We start from the raw sequence: 23,211 nt of genomic DNA on the forward strand, positions 1-23,211 counted from the left end.
TGAACAATATTTTCAACTGATGGTGTTGAATTAACTGAATAGTCATATAGAAGAAAAACAAATCTCATTTGTTGAGACCTGACCTTCCATCATGTACATAAATTAACTCATGTGGATCTTATCCCTAAACAAAGAAGCTAAAGTTCTAAAACTTCTACAATAAAACATAGGAGACAACATTTATAACCTTGAGTTACATCCTATCGTATATAAAAAAGGCTAATATACAAATTGTCCCCTAGGGAGTTCGACCACTCACTATAATGTGCGCTGACCACCAGGGGGCGGCGCAGAATGAAGACCTCGGGAGGCAGTCAGAAGGCCCTGGCCCGCCCTGATTGCTGGCCAGGCCTAGGGACCCTACCTGTGCATGAATTTAATGCACTGAGCCTCTAGTTTTTATATAAGATCTAAAAAACTAGAATTATAAAATAAAATACTAATAAATCAGCTTCATCAAACTTAAAAGCTTTGAAGCTTTGAAAAGCACCATAAAAAATGAGGAAGGAGGCCACAGGCTGAGAGAAACTATTCTCAGTACATATATATGACATAGGGTCTAGATCTAGAGTGTATTAATAACTATTACAACACACTATTTAGAAGAGAAATAACTCCATTAAGAATAGTTTATGATTTCAACCAATACTTCACAAAAGAAGATATATAAATTGCCAAAAAGTTCATGAAAAGATACTCACTAAAAATGCAATTTAAAACCCGGATGTGATTTCTCCAATATACTGATTAGAAGAGATAACATATAAAAGAGAGAATACCATATGTTAGCAAGAATGTAGTGCTAGAAGTGTAATGTTGCAATCACTTCGAAAAGCAGTTAGCAGTTTCTTGTAAAGTTAAGTATAAACTTATTCCATCCCTTGCATTTACCCAAGAGAAAGAAACATATATGCCCATGAGAAAATCTGTGCTTCATGGTTCATAGTGGCTTTATTCATAACTAGAGGCCTGGTGCACAAAATTCATGCATGGGAAGGGTCCCCAGGGCTGGCTGGCGATCAGGGCCAGGGCCTTCTTTCCCCTGGCTGCTGGCTGCTGGCCAAGGCCTTCCTTCATTCCACACCGTCCCCTGGTGGTCAGCCCATGTCATAGCGAGCAGTCGAACTGTCAGCTGGTCAAACTCACAAGGGGACAATTTGCATATTAGCCTTTTATTATATAGGATAGTCAAAACTAGAAACAATCAAATATCCATCAACTTGGCAAATGAGGAAACAAATATTCGTTTGCTCATATAATGAAATACCACTCGGCAATAAATAGGAAAGCACTACATACAACAACATGAATGAAACTCAAAAGCTGAGTAAAAGAAGACAGAAAAAAAGAGTATATATTCTACGATTATATAAATTTATATTTTTTCTAGAGTCTAAATATGTTGTGTATAAAAAGTTTTAATATATAATAACAGAAAAGACGGTATTTGACTCAAACTAGAAGTTAGGATAACACTTGGTATGAAAATAAGGAAACCTATTGAATTGATGGTAATGTGCTAATGTGCTGCACCTTAAATAGGGTGGTGGATTTAAAAATGTATAAGTTTGTCAAAATTCACCAATGATGGATGGACCTTGAGGGCACCATGCTAAGTGAAATTACTCAGACAGAGAAAGGCAAATACTCTATGATCTTACTTGCATATGGATCTAAATAATAATAATAATAATAATAATAATAATTCCAAGTCTTAAAAGTTTGACTAACATTTAAGAGGCGCATCCACTTCTTTCAGGAAGCCATTCCTGATTCTCCTATATTTCCCAGTTAGTTAAATGATCCTCTCTTACAAATCCACAAATCCACAAAGCTCTCTTACAAATCCAGCATGGCCCAGTGGTTGAGTATAGGCCTTTGAACCAGGAGGTCACAGTTTGATTCTAGATCAGGGCACATGTCTGGGTTGTGGGCTCGATCCCCACTAGGGGGTGTGCAGGAGGCAGCCAATCAATGATTCTCTCTCATCATTGATGTTTCTATCTCTCCTTCTCCGTTACTCTCTGAAATCAATAAAAATATTTTAAAAACACACACAAATGTACAAAGCTTTGAATGTATTAGTAGTGCACCTGCCACATTGTTTTATAGTTATTTGTTATTATACCTGGTCTTTACTAAATGTGAGTTCACAGAGCAAAATGTTATCTTTTTAACTCCAGTGTCAAACACAGCGGCTGTCACGTACTAGGCACTCACCAAGCCTTTCTTGAATGATTGAATGACTCCATGAATAAATAAATAATTGAAGGAATGTTGTTTTCAGCTGCAATCAATTTAGCCAGTCTAGGTCTCTGCTTCTACATAAAATGTGTATGCTTGTCCCTGTATTTTATTTTATCATATTTATTTTTCTGTCTGCATTTTGACAGGAGCCTGCCTTTGTGAAAACCGAATGAGATTACGTGAAAGTGGCAAGTCAGAAAAATTTAAGGGACGGTTTTGGTGATAACGATGATGGCAATGATGACAATGTCATTGCAATGCTTTCTTAGATCAGAACTTGTAGGCGAAGCATGCAAACAATCAGAAGTCCAGAGAGTCGGCAAGACAGGAAGGCTTGGCAGTTACCAAGGATCAGACATAGCCAAGGGGCGCTCTGATGTGACAAAGTTGGAAGGATCAATAGGTCTTAAGAAGGAAGGTAGGGCGCTAACCGGTTTGGCTCAGTGGATAGAGTGTCAGCCTGTGGACTGAAAGGTCTCAGGTTTGATTCCGGTCAAGGGCATGTACCTGGGTTGCGGGCACATCCCCAGTAGGAGGTGTGCAGAAGGTAGCTGATCAATGCTTCTAACTCTCTATCCCTCTCCCTTCCTCTCTGTAAAAAATCAATAAAATATATATATATTTTTTTAAAAAAGAATGAAGGTAGGTGAGGCACAAGCGCAAAGGCCAGCTGACTTGCAGCAGCAACGCCAGGAGACAGGGACGTGCTGGCCAGCCAGTTGCCTGAGCTCAGATGCTATCTCTCTCTCCTCTCTGCCGACTGCGGCTGGGCTCTCAGGAGTGTGAATTCAGCTGGAGGTGCCACCTGCGGCTTCCAGGTACATTACACCTTGGGCACAACCAGAGGTGCTAGAAATACAGGAGGTTCGTCAGCTATGACTCAGAGCGCTATGGCCAACCTGCCTCTGTTCTAACAGCATCCGTGCCCTCTGGACATGAACTGTTGCCAAAAACATATCTGCAGTGCTGTGGGATGTTTTGAACTGAGTCAGGAATGAACATAAAAGGGTGCTGGGGAGGGAAAAAGTAAGAAGTGGTTGGTTTACAGCCTGGCCCAAGAAGACAAGAGTCCGAATTCCTTGTCCTGTGATGATGCACAGCTCCCTGCAGCCCAGGATGCTCTAAGAAAAGGGCTCATTTCTTCATTGGCAGAGCCGGCAACATCCTTACTGCCCATCAGGGAGACAGACCCTGTCACTGCAGATGTAATTACTGCATCCGGTGACTGCTGTGCAGGGACAAATCGGCACAGGCTCAGTGGAGCAGGAGAAGGCCCCGGAGAGCCAAGACGCAAGCATTTGTGGATGGCAATGGTGTAGAGCGTGGCGGCGAGCTGAGCAAAGCCGGTGGAGAAAGGAGAAGAATTCAGCAAGGGGAGTTCTGAATGTCTCCGTTACTTCACTAAACATTTCTCTTAGGAGTCAACTATCCAGAGTATCATTGAAAACAAACTATTTCCAGCTCTCCAAGGGGTGACTCTCCCCAAAATGTGACTCTAGAGTGGGAAACCTTGAACACAGAAGGTGCAGGGGATAAAAAAGAATCACAAAGAAGAAAAGGCAGAAAGGACATCAGTGCTTGCCTCCTTGGAGTAATGAGGCTCTGCAGAGGGCCATGGAGCGGGGGCCCTTGGGTAGGTGTCCCGGGGGAGATGAAATTTCCTCACCTCCTCACTCCACTCCAGTTGTCTGTGTGTGAGTTAGTATCGGCCTCCAGCTGGGAAGCCCAGATTCAAAGTGAGAATCAACTATTTCTGTTTATGAGACCAGCTCCCCTTGACCCTGTGGAGGTCACCTCTCTGAGGCTGGACATTCCTAACACTGAGGGCCCCTCTGAGAGTAAAGTCCTCGAAGCAGCTGCCCTTGTCTTTCTGCTTCCTCTCCCTCCTCTGAAGCTTACACAAAGAGAGAAGCTGATTCAGCCTGGTCTCCACCTTTAAATGGAGGAGAAGGGGATTTCCCCACACCACCACCATTTCTGGGGTTACATCTTTATCTCTGCCATGTTGGAGCTGGAATCCAGCAGAGCTGGGTGGTTGAGGAAGGAGACAGAAAGAAAAGAATCTGCAGGGACCGAGACAAAACCACGGTGGCACACAGACGCGTTCATTACTGTAAGATGCTCAAATCACTCATTTCATGTGTCCAAACTGAATTGTATGCAATGAGGCACATCATCCCAATTCTTGGGGTGCATCCCCTTCATTGAGTTAAGGAGTCCCCAGCACAGTCGCGTGTTTTCCTCGGGACGTGATTGGTCAGGAATTGAAGAACTCCTTCCAGATCACGAGTCACTGTCATCTGAGACTTAGGCTGATGGGAGCCTCACTATTGGGTTGAAATGTGATATAAATATTCGCCCTAGCTGGTTTCGCTCAGTGGATAGAGTGTTGGCCCATGGACTGAAGGGTCCCAGGTTCAATTCTGGTCAAGGGCATGTACCTCAGTTGCAGGCTCGAACCCTGGAGATTCCTGGCCCTGGTAAGGTTGCGTGCGGGAGGCAACCAATCAATGTATCTCTCACATCAATGTTTCTCTCTCTGTGTCTCTCCCCTTCCCTTTCACTCTCTCTAAAAATCAATGGAAAAATGTGCTTGGGTGAGGATTGACCCCAAAAAAGTGAAATAAATAAAACCTTAGCAGTAAGACTACCTGATTCTTAGTGCAGCATACAATTTTTAAGCAAGATGGACTAGAAGAGAGGGTGGACAAAGAAAGAAAAGAACAAGCTTCCACCACCACCTAATACAGATCAAACGTAAGTGCCTTCCACAAGCATCCTTCATATCAAAATCCCCCCTTTCCATCCAGATGCTTCTTCCTACATCCGGGGACTAGTCTAGGTAGGTCCCTACTGCCTGCCTCATTCTCTTTCTCTGGCTCCTAGAATGTAGGTATAGGATTCACAAATAAGCATGCATTCATTCAATGGGTACTTGTTTTGATCAACGTTAAATTTCAAGGCATTGATTGTGCTAGATGCTAGAGGACATCACAAATGTGCAAGCCTAGTATCCACTCTCAAATGGCCTAAGTACAGGGAGGGAGGTTAACTCTGTCCAGAGCAGAACACACCATCTCAAAGAAAATTTGTTAATTAATGAGGCAATTAATTAAGACAAACCACATTTGCTCTCAGAGTAGGAGAGTTCAAGGAGACAGAGGCTGGGTTATGTCACTCGTTGTTGTGTCCTCAATACCACCATTGTCATAGGCACTCTTAACACACCCCGTGATCACCTGGATGTAAGTTGCACATTTGGGTGTACGGGGATGGTGACCTCCTGGGGTTGATTGCTGCCGAACCCAGAGCTAGAGTTTGTGTGTCTTTCTTGGCCTGTTTCTAGCTGATTTAGATGTGGAATCCCCTTTGCAAGCCACCCAGAGCTTCTTAGGCAACTCCTAGAATCTTTTCCAACCCCCGATGGAGACAGTAGCTTTGCAAAGACCCTACACAGCCCTGAACTGTCTCATGTATATATAAAAGAGGTGGCCCCAACCACACGGCAGCAATGCTATGCTCTATAGAGCAGGGACCATGCTCCAGTCATCTGTGATACATGCTACCTCATACACCACATGGTGAACTTCATCAGAACTGCTTAAACTGTAAGTAACAGCAACCCAATTAAAATAGCTTGAGCAAGAAAAAGTGATTTATAGGAACTTTTGTCCTAGAGACATAGACATTTGTTAGAAAGAAATGGAAATGACTATGAAAAAAGGAATACCAAAGACAACAGGTGCATACATTTGGCCCTTCCGGTCTTTTAAAAATATATATGTTTTTATTGATTTTAGAGACAGAGGAAGGCATGTACCCTGATGGGGAGTGAAACTGGTGAACTCTCAGTGCATGAGATGATGCTCAACCAACTGAGCCACACCGGCCACGGCTTTTAAATCTACTATCAAGGGTGCTCCTCCAGGAGGTAGGGGGAAATAAACTTCTCTGAGGTTCTTTCAACTTCTGCCCAGATAAAGGAGCTCATTGTCTGAATTAAAGGACATTATCTCTGGATGTCCGTGTGGATCCAGGCTGCTTGGTATTTTCTCTAGGAGCCTATGATTTCTGTTCAGCAGGAAGAGTCACCATGGACCCACTGCTGAGGACAATTAGATCTACTGTACTTGTAAAGCTGGTCTCAATTTTATCAGTGTCCAAAGGACTCCAATAGCATAATGTCATGTAGCAATTGCAATTTAGAAGGCCTATGGCAGACGGCAGGTGGCCCCGGATGCCTTGCCAATTCCAATTTTCCTTTTGAGTTAGCCGGCCTTTTCACTTGCTATGATATATGCTAATATCCATTCTTACATTATAATCTAAACATTATTTGGAATAGATACTGTCAAATTCCATTCTCCATTCCTGCATAAGGGAATCATATTATTAGTCACTCTTTTCTGGTTTGTAGATGGAGAAATGGAGACCGAGGCTTAGTGATTTGCCAGATTTACATAGAGAATGAGTGGATCAGAAAGGAAATGTTCCTAGTTAAATCCAGACACATGAACATTTCATCTCCAAGCTCTCTGACTCGCAACTCCCTTTGTACTTTCGAGTGCTCATAGAATAAAGACCAGCTTCCTTAAAGGGCTCTGTGTGAGCGGGCCCCCAACTTCCCCATCTCATCCAGTATCTCTCCTGCTTCCTACAAATCCAAAACACAGTTCTTTAGTTTACCTAGGAGAATTTGCACATGCTTCTCTTGACTAGTTTTCCACATAGCCCAGCCCCAACACACATCCCTACTCCTGCTCCCATTAACTTTCTGGTCATCTTACTATGTCAGCTCAAGCACCAGCTGCTGTCACAGGAAAGACATACCCTGGATGAGTGCATACCTCCCTGTTGCCCATCATAGCAGTTACTGCACTTTGACAATCTGATGAATCACTATCTCCATGATGAGACTATAGACTCCATAAGGGCAAACATCATGCCTGTTTTGCATGCTATTGTTGCTACAGGGCAACCAATGAGCAGAGGGGATGCTCAACTATTCATAACATATCAAATGAATGAAGAAATGAATGCAAAAGACATACATATAGGGATAGCCTTACAACAGACATCAGGCAGTATGTCCAATTCCAATTTTATAATCGAGCTGAGCTTTTCACTTGGTATTATGCATAGTAATATTCATTCTCATTTATGCAATCTAAAAAGCCCAGTGAAGAAGCTAAGGAGAATTCAATGCAAGCCTAATTTCCAGCTGCCCCATTTCTCAGGCACATCGTTTCTCAGTGTGAGGAGTGTGAATAGTATTCAGTATGGTCACAACCAAGAGCCACAACTCCAGACATTGTATTTGTTTGCTCTAAGATGAGTGATTTCGCCTGGACCCTTAGGAAGAGTAACCTAAGGAATTATTATCTAGTTCTTCTTGAAGTCTTTCCCCTTAGGAAAGAAGAGATAAATATCATCAAAGCATCATGAATCCATACTCTTTAGTGTTCCAGGGATACAGTCCCCACTTTGGAGCCAGGGTCAGGGTCATCAGCTACATCAACTACACAGCGATGCTGGGTGCCAGTATCCTTCTGCCAGGAGAACTTGCTCTGCCCTCCTCCTACTCACACAAAAGAACTTCAGCCTCCCAAGGAAGGGGTTCTCAGGAATTTATGACTCAATCAACTTACCCAAAAGGAGCATAAATGGGATTAGTTTTAATATTGTTAAGTTGCAAAAATACAGGCATATGTGCATGCCAAAGCGAAAATGCACGCAAGCAAAGGGGGGAAACATATGGGCACCCATATGGTGGAAAGCACATTGCTAGACCTTCATACACTTCTCGTTCACAACAAGAACCGGAGTTAGTGAACATAAATTTGCTTTGCAGAAATGTGAGAGAAACAGCTTGTTTGCCCATAACTGTTCTACTGAGCAAGATGTGTATAACCTTGATTTCTCATCTCAGACACCTCTTTCTCACACTCTGGGGATTAATTAGGCTCTGAACACAACTTCAGATTAGAAACAAGGATCTTGGCTGCCTTGGAGAGAGACAAAGAAATAGTAACAGGACTGGGTGATGCAGCAGGTCAACTAATGGGCAATTCCTGTTAGTGGCGGGGAACTTGTACCTGGAATGGCTTAGAAAAGAAATGAGGTTGGGAGGTCTCAGCGGGTTTATTTTAATTGAAGCAGAGAAACAACAGGGACTTATAGCAGACAATGGCAAGAATGTGGTTTTCATTTGGAGGCTGTGCTTTTCTTTGAAAGATTCTGGGTGGTAGCTAGAAAAATCCCTGGGTATGGGAAGGTAAGTGTGGAGTTAGGGAGAACAATATAAGAGCAGGGGTGATGCTCAAAGCTAGTGAGCACCTTTGGGTGCCCCGGATAATAAGCAGAATGTGAGAAAATGTATCATTTTATACCATACCTGTTCAACTTCAAGCCATGGGAGCCATTTCCGTACAGTATAAAGGGCCTCAGATTTGGAACACAGGAAGTCAGTTCCTTCCATGGACCTACCACTTCAGTTAGCCCCGAGTCATTCATCATTAGTTAACTTACCCTAATTTATCTCCTTACATCTGAATCAGGCAGGCCATGCCTTCTCTGACCTAGTTTAGAGAGCTGCTGTAGACTCACTTGCAATGATGCATGTGAAATTATTTTATAGGCAATAAATTCCTACATAAGCATATTATGAGTGGAAAACTAAGATTGATTTCACTTATTCCTATTTTTTTCTTTTATAAATATATATATTTTAATAGTTTACTGATTTTTAGAGAGAGAAGAATGGAGAGGGGGAGAGAAAGAGAAACATCAATTGGTCACCTCCTACACACCCCCACCCAGGATCAAAACCTGCAACTTGGGCATGTGTGCTAACTGGAGATCGAACCACCAACCTTTTGGTGCATGGGACAATGCCCAACAACTGAGCCACACCGTCCAGGGCTTAACTCTTTATTTTGAAATAATTACTGATTCACAAGAAGTTGCAAAAATAGTAGAGAGAGGTCCCACGGACTCATCACCAGCTCCCCCAGTGGTGGCGTGTTATAGAACTAAAATACTTGATCAACAGATAGGAGAACAATGCAATTAGTTGCATTACAGAGGTTACTTGGACTGTCCCAGCTTTTGCATGTACCCAGCTTTCTTTTGTGTATAATTCCCTATTTCATTACACATACAGATTCATGTAACTGTTGAAACAATCAATATATGGAATTATTCCATTACTATAAGGCAACTCCCTCAAGCTGCCCTTTTCTCTCCCTTGCCCCACCCTGTGGCCAACACTGAACTGATATACATCTTTATAATTTGCCATTTTTAGAAGGTTATAAAAGTGGAACCATATGGTATACAACCTTTTGAGACTGACTCTTTTCATGAGGTACAATGCCCTAGAATCCATCTAAGTTTGAAGGTCTTAATAGTTCATTCCTTTCTATTGCTAAATGACACTTTATGGTAGGGATGTACCAGTTTGTTTAACCATTCCCCCATTGAAGGACAGCTGGACTGTTTTCCAAATGTAGCAACTGCAAATAAAACTATTATGTCATTCCAGCCGAACCGGTTTGGCTCAGTGGATAGAGCGTCGGCCTGCGGACTGAAGGGTCCCAGGTTCAATTCCGGTCAAGAGCATGTACCTTCATTGCGGGCACATCCCCAGTAGGAGGCGTGCAAGAGGCAGCTGATCGATCTCTCTCATTGATGTTTCTAACTCTCTATCCCTATCCCTTCTTCTCTGTAAAAAAATCAATAAAATATATATAAAAATGAAAAAAAAACCCACTATTATGTCATTCCAAAATTTTAGGTGGATAAAAGAGACACTAAATCACTAATGAATAAGCCAAGACTGTCAAGAAATAAAAATCAAAGACAGAGGTAGGAATAGGTAGAATAACAGGCATAATAATTTAAAAAGTATAGTAATAATTCTTAGCACTTTTCTCTCAGGGCTGCTGGGGCATGTAATGAGTTAAAACATGTGGAGTTTACTAGTATAACAGGGCTTGACCCACAGCAAACTGTCACAATACTGTCAAAATCAATTTCCAGGCTCCATGGAAACTATAAGGATTCTGGGAAGAAATTTAAAAACATGGCACAACAGCAATGTAGAAAGATCTGCTGGGCATGTTACATGTGTCTAGCACTATTACATGCCTTCCATTCTTTTTCCCTTTTCATCCTTGAAATAACCAGATAGAACAAACATAAGTGCTCCCATTTTGCAGTCTAGGAGGTTGAGAATCAAGGAGACAAATTGATTTTTCTAAAGCTACTCAGATTGCTAACAGCTAGGATCAGATTTTGGCATCAGCTCTGTAAGAATCTGAAGTCCATGGTCTATCTCTCCATGAGATAGCACTACCAGCCACAGGAAACTGACACCCACACCTAAGTGCAGGCCAATGCCCCTTTCACTGGAAATGTTAAGGATTTGGCAATTTATTTTAAGATTTTCTTCTTGGGCATGTCTTGCATGAAAAATAAAGGTTATATTAGAGACAGTCTTGGACCCCTACATTTTGCAACCTACACATCTAGCACTAGATGGTAGAAAGGCCTGCTCAATCTGGTCATAATCATGGATAATGACTATGCTGGTATTTGCTCTCTCCGTTCACATGGCGTTCTCTCAGCTAGTAACTACATATATCTAGAAGAAACCAAACACTATTTTCCCCCGAACAGCTGTCATCTGTGCCATTTATCACATTCATAAAACCGCGTGCCCTTTCTCACAAAAAGTTCTCTCCCACAACTTAGGTTCTTATTCAGGATTAAGCAAGCTGGGTATATAAATTCTTATTCATAACAAATTAGAAGTAAAGAATCAGAAGAAATGTGGCTGCTGAAAGGCAAGTACATTGACTTTAGGAGAAACTGTCAATTAATAGATCGGAGAGAAGGAAGAGAGGAACTGTAAAAACACACAAGAATTTAAATAGTATTTTAGGGCCATATTCCTGGTTATCTTAGTTTCCAAATGCTGAGATACAAACAAATAATATGTTTGATGTTTGTATTACATTATAAAGGTGAGGTTAAATGGCATTCACCATACTCAAGGAAAGAGAGGGGAAGAAGATAGTATAATTTTAAATACTTCCATTATAAATAACTCAAGTCAATGCATTGAGGAGTCAGCTTCAGTTACCTGGAAAATTCACTTCCGTGAAATAACTCATTCACGTTCTCCCTCAGGTATTACTATAAATGAGTAGACTGTAGGAGTAACAAACTCTTAGGTGCGTAGCTGTCATCTTCATATCTCCATGGAGAGGAGCCAGAAAGGAAGAATTTTTTTTTTATTTTTCCCAAACATCTGGGCCTTTGCAAATATGTCATTGGAAAGGGAGTCAGGTGTGTAGGCATTCGAGGGGATTAGTATGGCATCCTGAGGGGGAGGCACAACCCTCCTTAGAACTCAACAGCCAGTACCATCTCCTCTGCCACCCCCGTCTTTGCAACTCTCACATTATTTTGGTTTTATATTCATGAGTCTCCTACCAAATGCTGGGCCAGTGCCCCTTCTTCTGTCCCTCCGCAAGGGAGATGCATATACTTGGAACACCCCTGTTTCACAATTGTATTCCAAACACACTGGCCACTCGCCAGTCCATTTTGCCTGCCTGTGTTGGGACCTACCCACTCTTTCCATTGGAACATCTTTGTAGCAAAGGCCTGTGATACCATCATTATCCTATTTCCTAAACTGTAGACCATTCTGTGCAGATTTCCATGTGTGAAGGCTGACAAAAAGTGCCATATTTTCTAGCAAATCTATATAAATGAATGTGTTTTTTAAAAAAACAAACAAAAAATAAAATACCAACAACACATTATCTGCTTAATGTCAGGGTAATCCACTTTTTCCAGACACCACAGGGCACAATCTCCCACCAGAACACCAAGACCAGCGAACCCCTTATTATCTTGTTCCCCTAGACCAGCGGTTCTCAACCTGTGGGTCGTGACCCCTTTGGGGGTCGGACGACCTTTTCACAGGGGTCGCCTAAGACCATCAGAAAACACATATATAATTACATATTGTTTTTGTGATTAATCACTATGCTTTAATTATGTTCAATTTATAACAATGAAATTGGGGGTCACCACATGAGGAACTGTATTAAAGGGTCGCGGCATTAGAAAGGTTGAGAACCGCTGCCCTAGACTGTTTATATGTTCTGTTAGTGTAATTGTTAACTATCCTGTTAACCAATGCAAAAAAATCTCTCCATTTTACTTTTATTCCGATCCTAGAAATTTCCCCACTTTGCTTTCTCCCACCTTCCTAATCTACCACCAATGGATTTCATGTAACCACCTCATGCCTTCCCCTGTGATTTCGATGTATAAAGTGAGTTGTTAAAGTGCCCTTTTCCAGAGATTTTTCTCACTCCGTTGAGATTTTTGCTTCCCCGCAACTGTCCTCAGAATGGCTCAAATAAACTCATAAATAAAAATTCTCTACAGGTTTGGATGTTTCTTATGCCAACAGTTGTTAGTCTACACCTCTTTTCTATAATTTCTAGGGATCGGGGGCATGTTGTTGGTCTGTCTTTTTAAACCATAGTGTTACCGTTATTTTTAATCTTTAATAATCTGTTCATTAAAATATTTTTCTAAATAAAAAGTTTGTTTATTCATTTGTTATATAGATCCCCAAATTTAAACAACAGGTTTAATATATTTCATTAGCATTTGGAGAACCCAGATGTCCAGTGAGCTCAATTATCCAAAGTAATCCCACTGGAATGTCAACGGAAATGTCATTGCAGCTTTTATTTCTTATTCTTGCATGCTGAACTAACCGGTAAATTATTCTAAAAATGCTGTTTGATGTTCAGGTTTTATTGGATGTTCTTCTGAACCTAATAACCTAGACTTTCCAAAGTCTGCTCAACTCCAGGTGAGAAGGAGTCGCTGGCTAAAATAAATATTGGTGGTCACAGCAGATGAGGCTTTTAAACTCACAAACCTGCCAGGTTCCAATGCTTTTTAAACTTGAAAAATTATGCTTTGACTTTAAATTCTTCAATGTCATTACTATGTGTGTGTCAGTGCGGGGGAGGTGGCAGGGACAATAGGGGAAATGCAAGGTGAAGGCCAGGGCTGCAGAGAAACAAAAGGCAATTTGAAAGTAGAGCATCCCTGGGAGAATTAAAGAGGCAGGATCATTTAAATTTAGGGTTTTCTGATCTTTTTTTTTTTAAGGCTGCCTTGCAACTATTACATTGTAGAAAAGGTTGGAAATATGGATGAATTTCCCTATTTTAAGAGGAAAATCTTATCAGTGACCAGTATAAACATTGTTAAAAACACTTACACAATGTCAAAGTGCTTTTCCAGAGATTTCTAGGCTTAGAAAACTGTATTTAGGATCAAATAAATGCATCCTGGGATTTTTAGCATTTCTAAAAACACCGGACTTCACCAAATAGGTACAAATTGGTCTGAAGGTTAGACATATTTTGGATATAATGTAAATCCAACATTCTCCCTGACTTTGAGCAAAGTCCCCATGGGGCTTTTGTCTTTGGGAACACACACTATTGCTGTGGTTATGCTAACACAGAGCTGGGTGAGGCTTCTTATATACACTTTAATATTCTTGTTAATTCGACTTTATAATATTGGCATTTGGGGGTCAATAGATGAAGCCTTTATACAAAGATGATTTGTGCCTTCATTAGCATGTCTTTAGTGGGACAAGGCAGGGCTGAAGGCTGTATTCTCCAGATGTATTGGAGGGAGTGCAATAGTGGAAGCTTATATGGCGCTTCTACAACTCAACCCAGTCTCTCTCTTTTTTTTTTTAAATATATTTTATTGATTTTTTACAGAGAGGAAGGGAGAGAGACAGAGAGCTAGAAACATCGATGAGAGAGACATCGATCAGCTGCCTCCTGCACATCCCCCACTGGGGATGTGCCCGCAACCCAGGCACATGCCCCTGACCGGAATCGAACCTGGGACCTCTCAGTCCGCAAGCCGACGCTCCATCCACTGAGCCAAACCGGTTTCGGCTCAATCCAGCCTCTTACTTGTAAGTGCTGTTCACATGATTTTTGTTTCAAACTAAGAGACACATTTCAGATCATCATTTGTAACATCTCTACTCTATATGTTTAGATTTTTATTGAGACTTAATTAATATACAATGAAGTGAACCTATTTTTATTGTACAGTTTGATTAGTTTTGACTAACTTAAACAATGTCACTATCCCCCTATTCAAGATATAAGATATTTTCATCAACTCCCACAATCCCCTTGTGCCCCCTTGCAGTCACTTTTTCAAACACTCCTACCCTAGGTAAGCACTGATTTGATTGCAGTCTTTATTGACTACTTTTGTCTGTTCTATGATTTCAGATAAACGAAATCATACAGCATGTATTGTGTTGTATCTCACTTCTTTTGCTCTATAGTGTTTTTGAGATTTATCCATTGTGTTGTGTGTATCAGTGGTTTGTTTCCTTTAATTGCTGAGAAGTTATCTGTAAGAATATATCAAAATTTATTTACCTGTTGGTAGTTATTTGGGTTATTTCTAGTATGAGGCTGATATAAATGAAATCCCTATAAACACTTGTGTACAATGCATGTTTGTGGACATTTTTGTTTTCATTTATTTTTGCTAAAATACCTAAAAGTGACTTGCTGGGTCACATGCTCAGTGTATATTTCACTTCATCATAACTTGCCAAGCTTTTTTTCCAGAGGGCTTATGCCATTTCACATCTTAGAGTTAATGTATGACTTTCAGTCACTCCACATCCTCACTGACACTTGGTATTGTCAGTCTTTTTAATGTTTGTCATTCTAGTAGTTGTATGGAGGTATCTCAGTACTGTTTGATTTTCATTTCTAAGATAAAGATGTTGAACATATTTTCAGGTGCTTATTTTTTGTTCACATATCCCCTTTAGTGAATTGTCTGTTCAAATATTTTGTTCATTTCAAGGTGGGTTATTACAATTGTGCTGTAAGAATTCTTCACATAACCCAGATGTAAATTCTTTTTGTCAGGTGTAAGTACAGCAAATGTTTTCTCCCAGTCTGTGGCTTGTCTCTTCATTTATTCTTTTTTAAAATGTATCTTTATTATTGAAAATATTACAGATGTCCCCTCCCCCTGCTTTGACCCCTGCCACTCTGACCCCACCCCCTCCATAGGCCTTAACCACACTATTGTCTGTGTCCATGGCTTATGCATATCTTAATGGTGTTTTTAATTTTGATTAAGCCTGTTATGGGTTGAAATGCACCCTCCTCAAAAGACTAGGACCTTAAAGTCCTAATTCCTTGTGTCTCAGAGTGTGACATTATTTGGAAACTAGAGGCCCGGTGCATGAAATTCATGCATGGGTAGTATTCCTAGGCCTGGCTGGCGATCCTGGCCTCCCTGCCTCCCCCTTCCCTCACTCCCTCAGTGCCCAGCTGCCCCCACTGGTCACCCGCCATGGTCAGTGCCGCCCCCTGGTGGTCACCACATGTCATAGCAAGCGATTGAACTCACAGTCTCCTGGTTGAACTCCTGAGGGGACAATTTGCATATTAGCCTTTTATTATATAGGATAGGATCTTTACAGCAGTAATCAACTGAAGATAAGGTCATTAGCAAGGGCCCTAATCCATCATGTTTGGTGTCCTTATAAAAAAAAAAGAAATTGACCAAGAGATGCGCACAGGGAGGAAGGTCATGTTAAGATGAGACTGAGATCAGGCAATGCACCTTCACATCCAGAAACACCAAAGATGTCCAGGAAACTACCAGAAGCCCAGGAGGGGCATGGAGCAGACACAGACACCTCATAGCTCTCAGAAGGAACCGACCTGACTGCACCTTCCTCATGGCCTTCTAGCCGCCAGAGCTATGCATTTCTATTGTTTAAGCCATCCAGTTTATGTTATTTTGTTACGACAGCTGTATTTAAGTAATATAAAGCCCAATTTATCAAGTTTTTAATGCAAGGTTACTAAGATTTATTTCTATGTTTTCTCTAGATCTCTATTCTTTTTACATCATATACACATGCAGACTCCACCTTTTCCTCTTCCCTGGGTTGCATGTTTAGATTTTCTGTTGCCTGAGGGAGCCACTTGTTTCTTGTATAATTTCTAGAATTAATCATTGTTTCTACTTTCACTGTAAATATATCAAGTGGCTCTGTGTTCATCTCTTCAAGTTCAACTTGGAGTAAGTTTAGTTCCAAGGGCATAAGACCTCTTGTCTTTTTGGTTCCCTTTCTAGGAAGTTGAAGATGCTCATAGCCGATGTTTCATTACTAATCATTTCATTACTAATCATCTGGCACAGACATGACCCCTCCTGCCCTCCCCCCCTTACCCACCTCACCATTTCTTTCATTTTTCCTCTACTAGAGAGCGCTATATATGAACAGGTCAAACACATGGGGCTCTGGGTAGATGTTCCAAAAGTACTGTGCGTGGCGACCCTTTTTCTCCTCGACACACAATGGCATCAGTGTTCCCAGTGGACACTGCCGTGTTCTCCACTCTACTCAAGAAGGACAACCCACCAACTAACCCACACAATCTTGACCTTGAGAAATCAGTTTCTTTGTTGGAAGTTATTCTTACGGCACCTCTCTTCTTCATAGTGGGGAACACAAAAATCAGCTAAAGTCATAAAAAGGACTGAAATAATAATTCAGTAAAGATTATCTATAAATCTTCCTTCAGGAATGGGATACACAGTGACTGATGGGTGTGGCCTTTGCTCTGACATTACTCTGGTATCAAACAGCATTGTTTTCTGATTCCGGAAGTTCTGCTGTACAATGGAATCAAGTCTTCAAAATACCGGCTCTAAGAAGGTTCTATAGGTACATGCCTTACCCTTGACAGACAGGTGTCTCCACGTCACAGTTGGCTCTGGTCTGCCAATAGCAAGACACAGCAGGGTCACGCTGCTTCCCTCGTTCACAGTGATATCTGAGGAGATGTTCATGATTTGTGGAGGGACTATGAAGAAACAGAGAAGAGAATAAATACATGAGAATGAGTCTTTACACTCAAAAGAAGGTGCTAGCCTATAAATATTCATATAGCATGCTTTTTAACGAGTAGTGTCTCAATAATAATATTCAGATTTCTTCATTGGCCAAGGATGTGGCCACCAACACAACATTTACAGTGCACTTATGTCTTGCAGCAGGAGGCAGGTGTGTGTGTGGGGGAAGAAGCACAGGAACTGAAGACAAGGACATTAATGCTTGTTGATTGAAAGGTCAAACCAAAAGGAAACTACTTACAATGTTTTCTGACTTCCTGTCTGTCCACATGCTCATTTATTTTAGTGGAATTGCTGACTTAAGCAAATAGGCATGAGTTGCCCCCACTTAAGCCCTTTTTATTTTTCAGTAAAGCCAACCACACTGAGTTAGTTACCCTTCCTTGAGCATTCCAGACATTTTCATATTCTTTGGCCTTGCACCAATGATTCCATCCTGCAATTCTTTTCTTTCACATTTATTTACCTAAAAATTCCTTCTCCTTCCTCAAAACACATCTTTTAAAACACAGAAAAACTGCCTCTGGCTTGCCCAACCAGAGTCAGGCATGCATTGCACCTGCTACTACGACCACTATAATATTGTGTCATAAAGCATAAGCATAATACCCCAGTGGTTAGGGGCAGGGCTCTAGAGCTCAACTCCTCACCTGTTGAATAATCTTGGGCAAGGTAGACTGCCTTTCCCTCTTGGTTTCCTCAGCTGCGAAACACAGATGATAGTAGTAGCTAAACTAACTATGTTGTGAGATTTAGACAAAACAATGGCTTCGTAGAGTGCCTGATAGGAAAGGACCACTCAATAAATGTTAACTACCAGATGACAAGGAAGACAAAGATGGAGACAGCAATAATTACATCTTTCTCAATAAACTCCTGAACTCTCACGGGCTGGGACCATGTCCCTTTACCTTTAGCATTGCAAAGGCTGACATGATCCCTGGCTTTGCTGTCTACCCTGTCCCACCTGCAGGCCTGATTCTCTCAATTCAATTCAAAACTCAGCATTGGAAAATACCCTGATTCCCCTCAACTGCTACTTCTCATCACCCTGTCCTGGTTGAATTTCTCACCAAATTTCACACTAACGATAGCCTTCCACTTGAAACCTCCCACCTGTTCTCTTTCCAACTTTGGATCCCTCCATCTTTTCCCCTGCCTGTGCCCAGAGGAACCTTTTGAGGCAATCATCTAATCAAACTGCTCCCCTATCTACTCTAGCTCAACACTGCCCACCAGGCTTCACACAACATCTCTTTTGCATGACCTACCTACGCCCCTGTAATCTAGCCCCTCAACTCCAGGTGCAGACCTCGCTAGCAGCACCCGGCAGATAGTGGGCCCACCTTCCCTAGAACATGACAAAGCACAAGGACTTCCATAGCTTTGCTTGTCCTTGTCTTCTCTTCATTTTCTACCTGAAAACAGATGACTCAACTTTCAAGGGTCCTCAGAGGTCACCTCCCCTTAGACCAGTGGTTCTCAACCTTGGCTGCACATTAGAATCACCTGGGAATCTTGTTGAAATCCTGATTTCTGGGCCTCATCCTCTGGAAATTCTGTTACTAATGATGAGGCCCAGAAATCAGGATTTTAACAAGATTCCCAGGTGATTCTAATGTGCAGCCAAGGTTGAGAACCACTGCCTTAGACCCTGAAAAGAGAATCCCCCATCTCTCTGCTACATGTTGTGGCAAGCTCCCTGCAGGTGGGGCTAGGCCTGTAGTGTCCCAGCTGATTGTTGTACGCCTGTCCCTTTACTTAGAGATGGAGGTGCTTGAGGATGAGGATGGGATTTCACACATCCCTGTGCCCTCAGGCTCTGGCACAAGGCTGAGGAGGTACATGCTTGATTCTTCTTTGAAAGAAAGATCCAAAGAACACAGTGAAGAAATCCAAAAACTGGAGTGGGTGGGGGTAGGGGTGGGGAGGCGCAAAGCTTTTAACCTTTCTTCTCAATTTTCTTTCAGAAAACAAAAGGAAAGACAACAGAGACAAGAGGCGCCACACTTACAGTTATGCTGATATACTCAAACTGCCAGTTTAATTATAAATTATTAATTACCATACAGGTCGAGTGCTAGTTAATTCCAAACCACCCCGAGTCAGTGGCGAAGGAGAATTATGGCCCATGTTCAATTCTGAGGACTGCGCAGCCTGAAGTTTTATGCTGCTCAGACCTTAGAGGTAAGTCTTTTCAAGGAGAAGCCGTAAGTAACATGTAGAACATTTGAGTTCTTAAGGGAATCCACATTTGAAAAATAAATAAAAATCACCCCCGGTATAAATCTGCCATGTTTTAGATTATCCCGGCATCAGATTTTGCCCTGAAATTTCATTGCACATATTTTATCCAGATACACACTGGGGTGGGGGTAGGGGGTGGTGGTGGGTGTATATTCTAACTGCACTGCATCCTCTAGAGAAAACTGAACTCGCTATTTTCCAGTATTTTCAGGCTTGTTAAAAACATAGTTCTGAGCTTAGAAATGTCAATAGTGCTTCTCATTTTATAGAACAGCAGCTTCAGAGCTGCTTCCACAGGAGTCTCAGGATACTGTCTGCTGAGGTTGGGTGTGCCAGGCCACCGGACATGACCTCTCTGCAGAACCAGGAGTCTCCCTCCGCAGGAAGACACAGGGGTGGGGGGCAGGCACTGACCAGTTTGTGGGGCTCATTTAGTACATTTCAGATCCCTGCACCCTGCCCCTGGTTCAGGGCCTTCAGTCCCACATGCTCCGCTTCATCTGATAGTGTGAGGGGTCCTGGGTTAAAAGGTATTTGAAAAAAGGCCAGTAAGTATATCAGTGGACTTGTAACTATTTATTGTGCCCAGATTTCTTTGGTGCAATTCAATATTTTTCTCCAGTTCCCTAAAATCTATGTATTGAAATTAAATTGTTTATGGGTTGTTGTGTGTGTGTGTGTGTGTGTGTGTGTGTGTGTGTGTGTGTGTTTTCTGGGTAAAATGTAGACTTTTACACTGTTTTAAGGCAGGAATTTATATTGTTTTTCACAGTATTTATCTAGGGAATGTCATTTTTTAAAAAAAGTCTGTATTGATCATACTATTAGCTATTCATTGGGCATGAAAATATTGAGTCAAGTAAAAATGTAGCACATTTAAGTAAAGTTAAATGCATGCTGTTAAATTAAACTTTGAAATTTTATCTTTAAAAAAAAAGTATTTGTAAAATTCCATGGATATTGAGCACCACCTCCTTATTCCCCTTCTCACTGTAATGCTAACTGTGAGAAGGGGGTTTCCTGGGATGAAATGGCGAAGGTCACACCAGCATCTCCATCAAGGACCAGTGTTTTCTGTCACCCTCTGCAAGTCAGAGGAGGAAAGACAAAGGGTGTGGATAGCCAGGAAAAAAAAAAAAAAACACAAATGCACAAAAAGTGAACTGAGAGAAAGGGGAGCTCTTTCTGTTCCCAATTATAAGGTTATTACTATTAAAATGTAATGCACGATGATATGTATTATTTATTAATACGCAACTCGACGGTTCTCAAATTGCTTGCACAAGCATTACCTCGTGGGTTTCTCATGAACTATGAGATAAATAGAACAAATATTCTCAGTATTAAGTGCGTGATGGCCTAACCGCTTTGCTGTACATCTGAAACGAATACAGAATAGTGTCAAATGGAAACTGTGATGGGAAAATAACTTTTTAAACGATGAAGAAACGGAAGCATGAGGAAGGTTAAGTAAATTTCTCCAAATTATGAGGTTAACAAATGGCAGACTTCTTCCCATCCCTTGGTGCTGCCTCTCTATTTAACCTCTGTCAGTGCTTCAGACACAACATGCATATCTGCGTGTTTCCTCTGCCAGGAATGTCCTCCCTGCTCATCTTCCCTCACAGCCCTTCCCAGATGGTGGGTAGGACATGAGTTTGGTTACCTTTATGTTGATGCTGGTACTTACTAAATGAGTAAATGCCTTCGATATACACTGTGAGAGAACAAACCTGAGTTAGAAAGGTTTTTCTACAGGTGAAATATTTCTATGTGCAAAGGTAATGGGGGTGTGAAATGTACGAGTCTTGACATATTAGTGCCACCTGCATAGTAAAGGTGACATGATATGACTGCCAAACGATGTGAGAGACCATGTACCACAACTGAAGTTCTGTAGTCCAATGACCCATGTATCTTCGGACAGTGTTTACTTAACTCCTCATCCCCTGGTTCTCACTGAAGAAAATGAAGACCACAGGCTATATCTTTCAGGTTGTAACAAAGTGGGAATGTGTATAGTACACTAGTACAGTGCCTAGAAATAAATTAGTACTTAATAAATGGTAGTTGTTACTATTATTGTTATATGCTCTTATCAATACTGAATAAATATTTGGAATCAGATAAATAGCTTCATCAGTGCCTACTTGCTCATTTTCTAAATCCCAGTTCCTTCAGCTTTAAGGCAGGACTTACAGATGAAGCTGGCCTTGGAAAGCTGCAAGATTTCATTATATAAGCTTCCAGAGCAAAAAGTAAATATCTAATCAATAATTGTCGATCCTGTCCTTATATGCCGAATATTGTGCCTATGCAAATACACAGGACAAATCACACACTTGTATAAAAAAATTACTTGGTCCTTCCTTATATATTTTCTTTTAGAGGATATTTTATTCTGTTTCTGGCAGGTTCAAAGGATGCAACTTCAGCACCATGTCCTACCCTATCACGGGCAATGATAATGTTACAGAAAACCGGAGAAGAACCAAGTAACGTTTAGAGAGATGGAGTTACATTGATTATAATTATTATTGTTACACGCGGGCCCAGAGGACAATCTCTCTCAAATTCTGGGCGAAGTCACACAGGAAGTTTCCTGTATTTATAACTTTTTACCCTCTTTCTCTCCCAAATATGGGTTTTTTCCAGTTCCCTTTGCAAGTTCTTAAAGGGCCCTATGTGCTGGGGCTTTGAGACCTCAACCAAAGGCTTGGCCTGACGCCAGCACTGATAACTTTGTGTGGAGGTTTAATGGCCTCTCTGAAATGGGAGTAGTCATATTTTCCTTATTATTTAAGCCAGCAAGCATTTACAGAAGCCAAAATACAGAGTTAAAATTTCAAACAGCACTTTTTATATAAGATGGATGCTTCAATTCCACCCTCTACACCTCTACCCTATCTTTGGTCACAATATTTGAAAATCATGTCTCAAATGTTTTATTTCAAATTGAATGGCACTTTTTTTGTGTTTGTTTTTTAAAATTATGATCTGGACTCACAGAGGCTAAAGTTGGACTACCATTTTTTTTCCCCCAACTACTGTCTGTGTAATTTTTGAAAAAAGTTACTTGAGCTTTCTCTGCCATAAAATGGGCATGAAAATATTTGCTACAGAGGGAAGTGGAGATTGTGTGTGTTACAGGCCGGTGAGCCAGCTCTGACTCCTGGCGACTCTATGATAACCACATGCCCTGTTTTCAACAGCCCTTAGAGATAATGATTTTAAAGAGACTTAAATGGCTATTATTGTTGTTTCCAGTTTATTATTGTTATTACTATCCCCAGAGAATAACAAGATATTGAGACCACGTGAAAGCTGATATAAATATGAAGTGCTTTCCACCGCACTTTTAAACACTCAAGGCTAATTTATAAAAACAACAACAGTAAAGACTTTTAAAAAACTGAATGTGTTATTTTTCCAGGGTTACCTTTTAAAATTTATTCGAACAAAAGAGCTTATTTCATAAATTAGAGGTGAGAGTAATACATGCTAGGCGAGGTTGTGCCAAGTTTTGTGTACTTAGATAATATATGTTGACAAAATCACTACATAAAATGTCAGGATATGTGGATTCTAATCTTGATTCTTCCACAGCTTGTGTGATCTTCTGTAAATCGCTTAACCCCTTGATTTAGGGGTGTGTGTGTGTGTGTGTGTGTGTGTGTGTGTGTG

General features: G+C 41.2%; 1 protein-coding gene across 10 annotated transcripts in view; it reads right to left on the reverse strand.

Annotated features, from left to right (window-relative positions):
- Positions 1 to 23,211, reverse strand: part of OPCML (opioid binding protein/cell adhesion molecule like) — a 931,887-nt gene that overhangs the window by 139,120 nt on the left and 769,556 nt on the right. For all 10 annotated transcript variants that reach the window (XM_081113619.1, XM_081113616.1, XM_081113618.1 and 7 more), the window contains one exon: positions 17,106 to 17,231. In XM_081113619.1, coding sequence (XP_080969745.1) covers positions 17,106 to 17,231 — 126 coding nt within the window. The remainder of the gene's footprint in view (positions 1 to 17,105; positions 17,232 to 23,211) is intronic.

This window comes from Myotis nattereri, assembly GCF_964212035.1.
Source record: "Myotis nattereri genome assembly, chromosome: 19".
Lineage (NCBI taxonomy): Eukaryota > Metazoa > Chordata > Mammalia > Chiroptera > Vespertilionidae > Myotis > Myotis nattereri.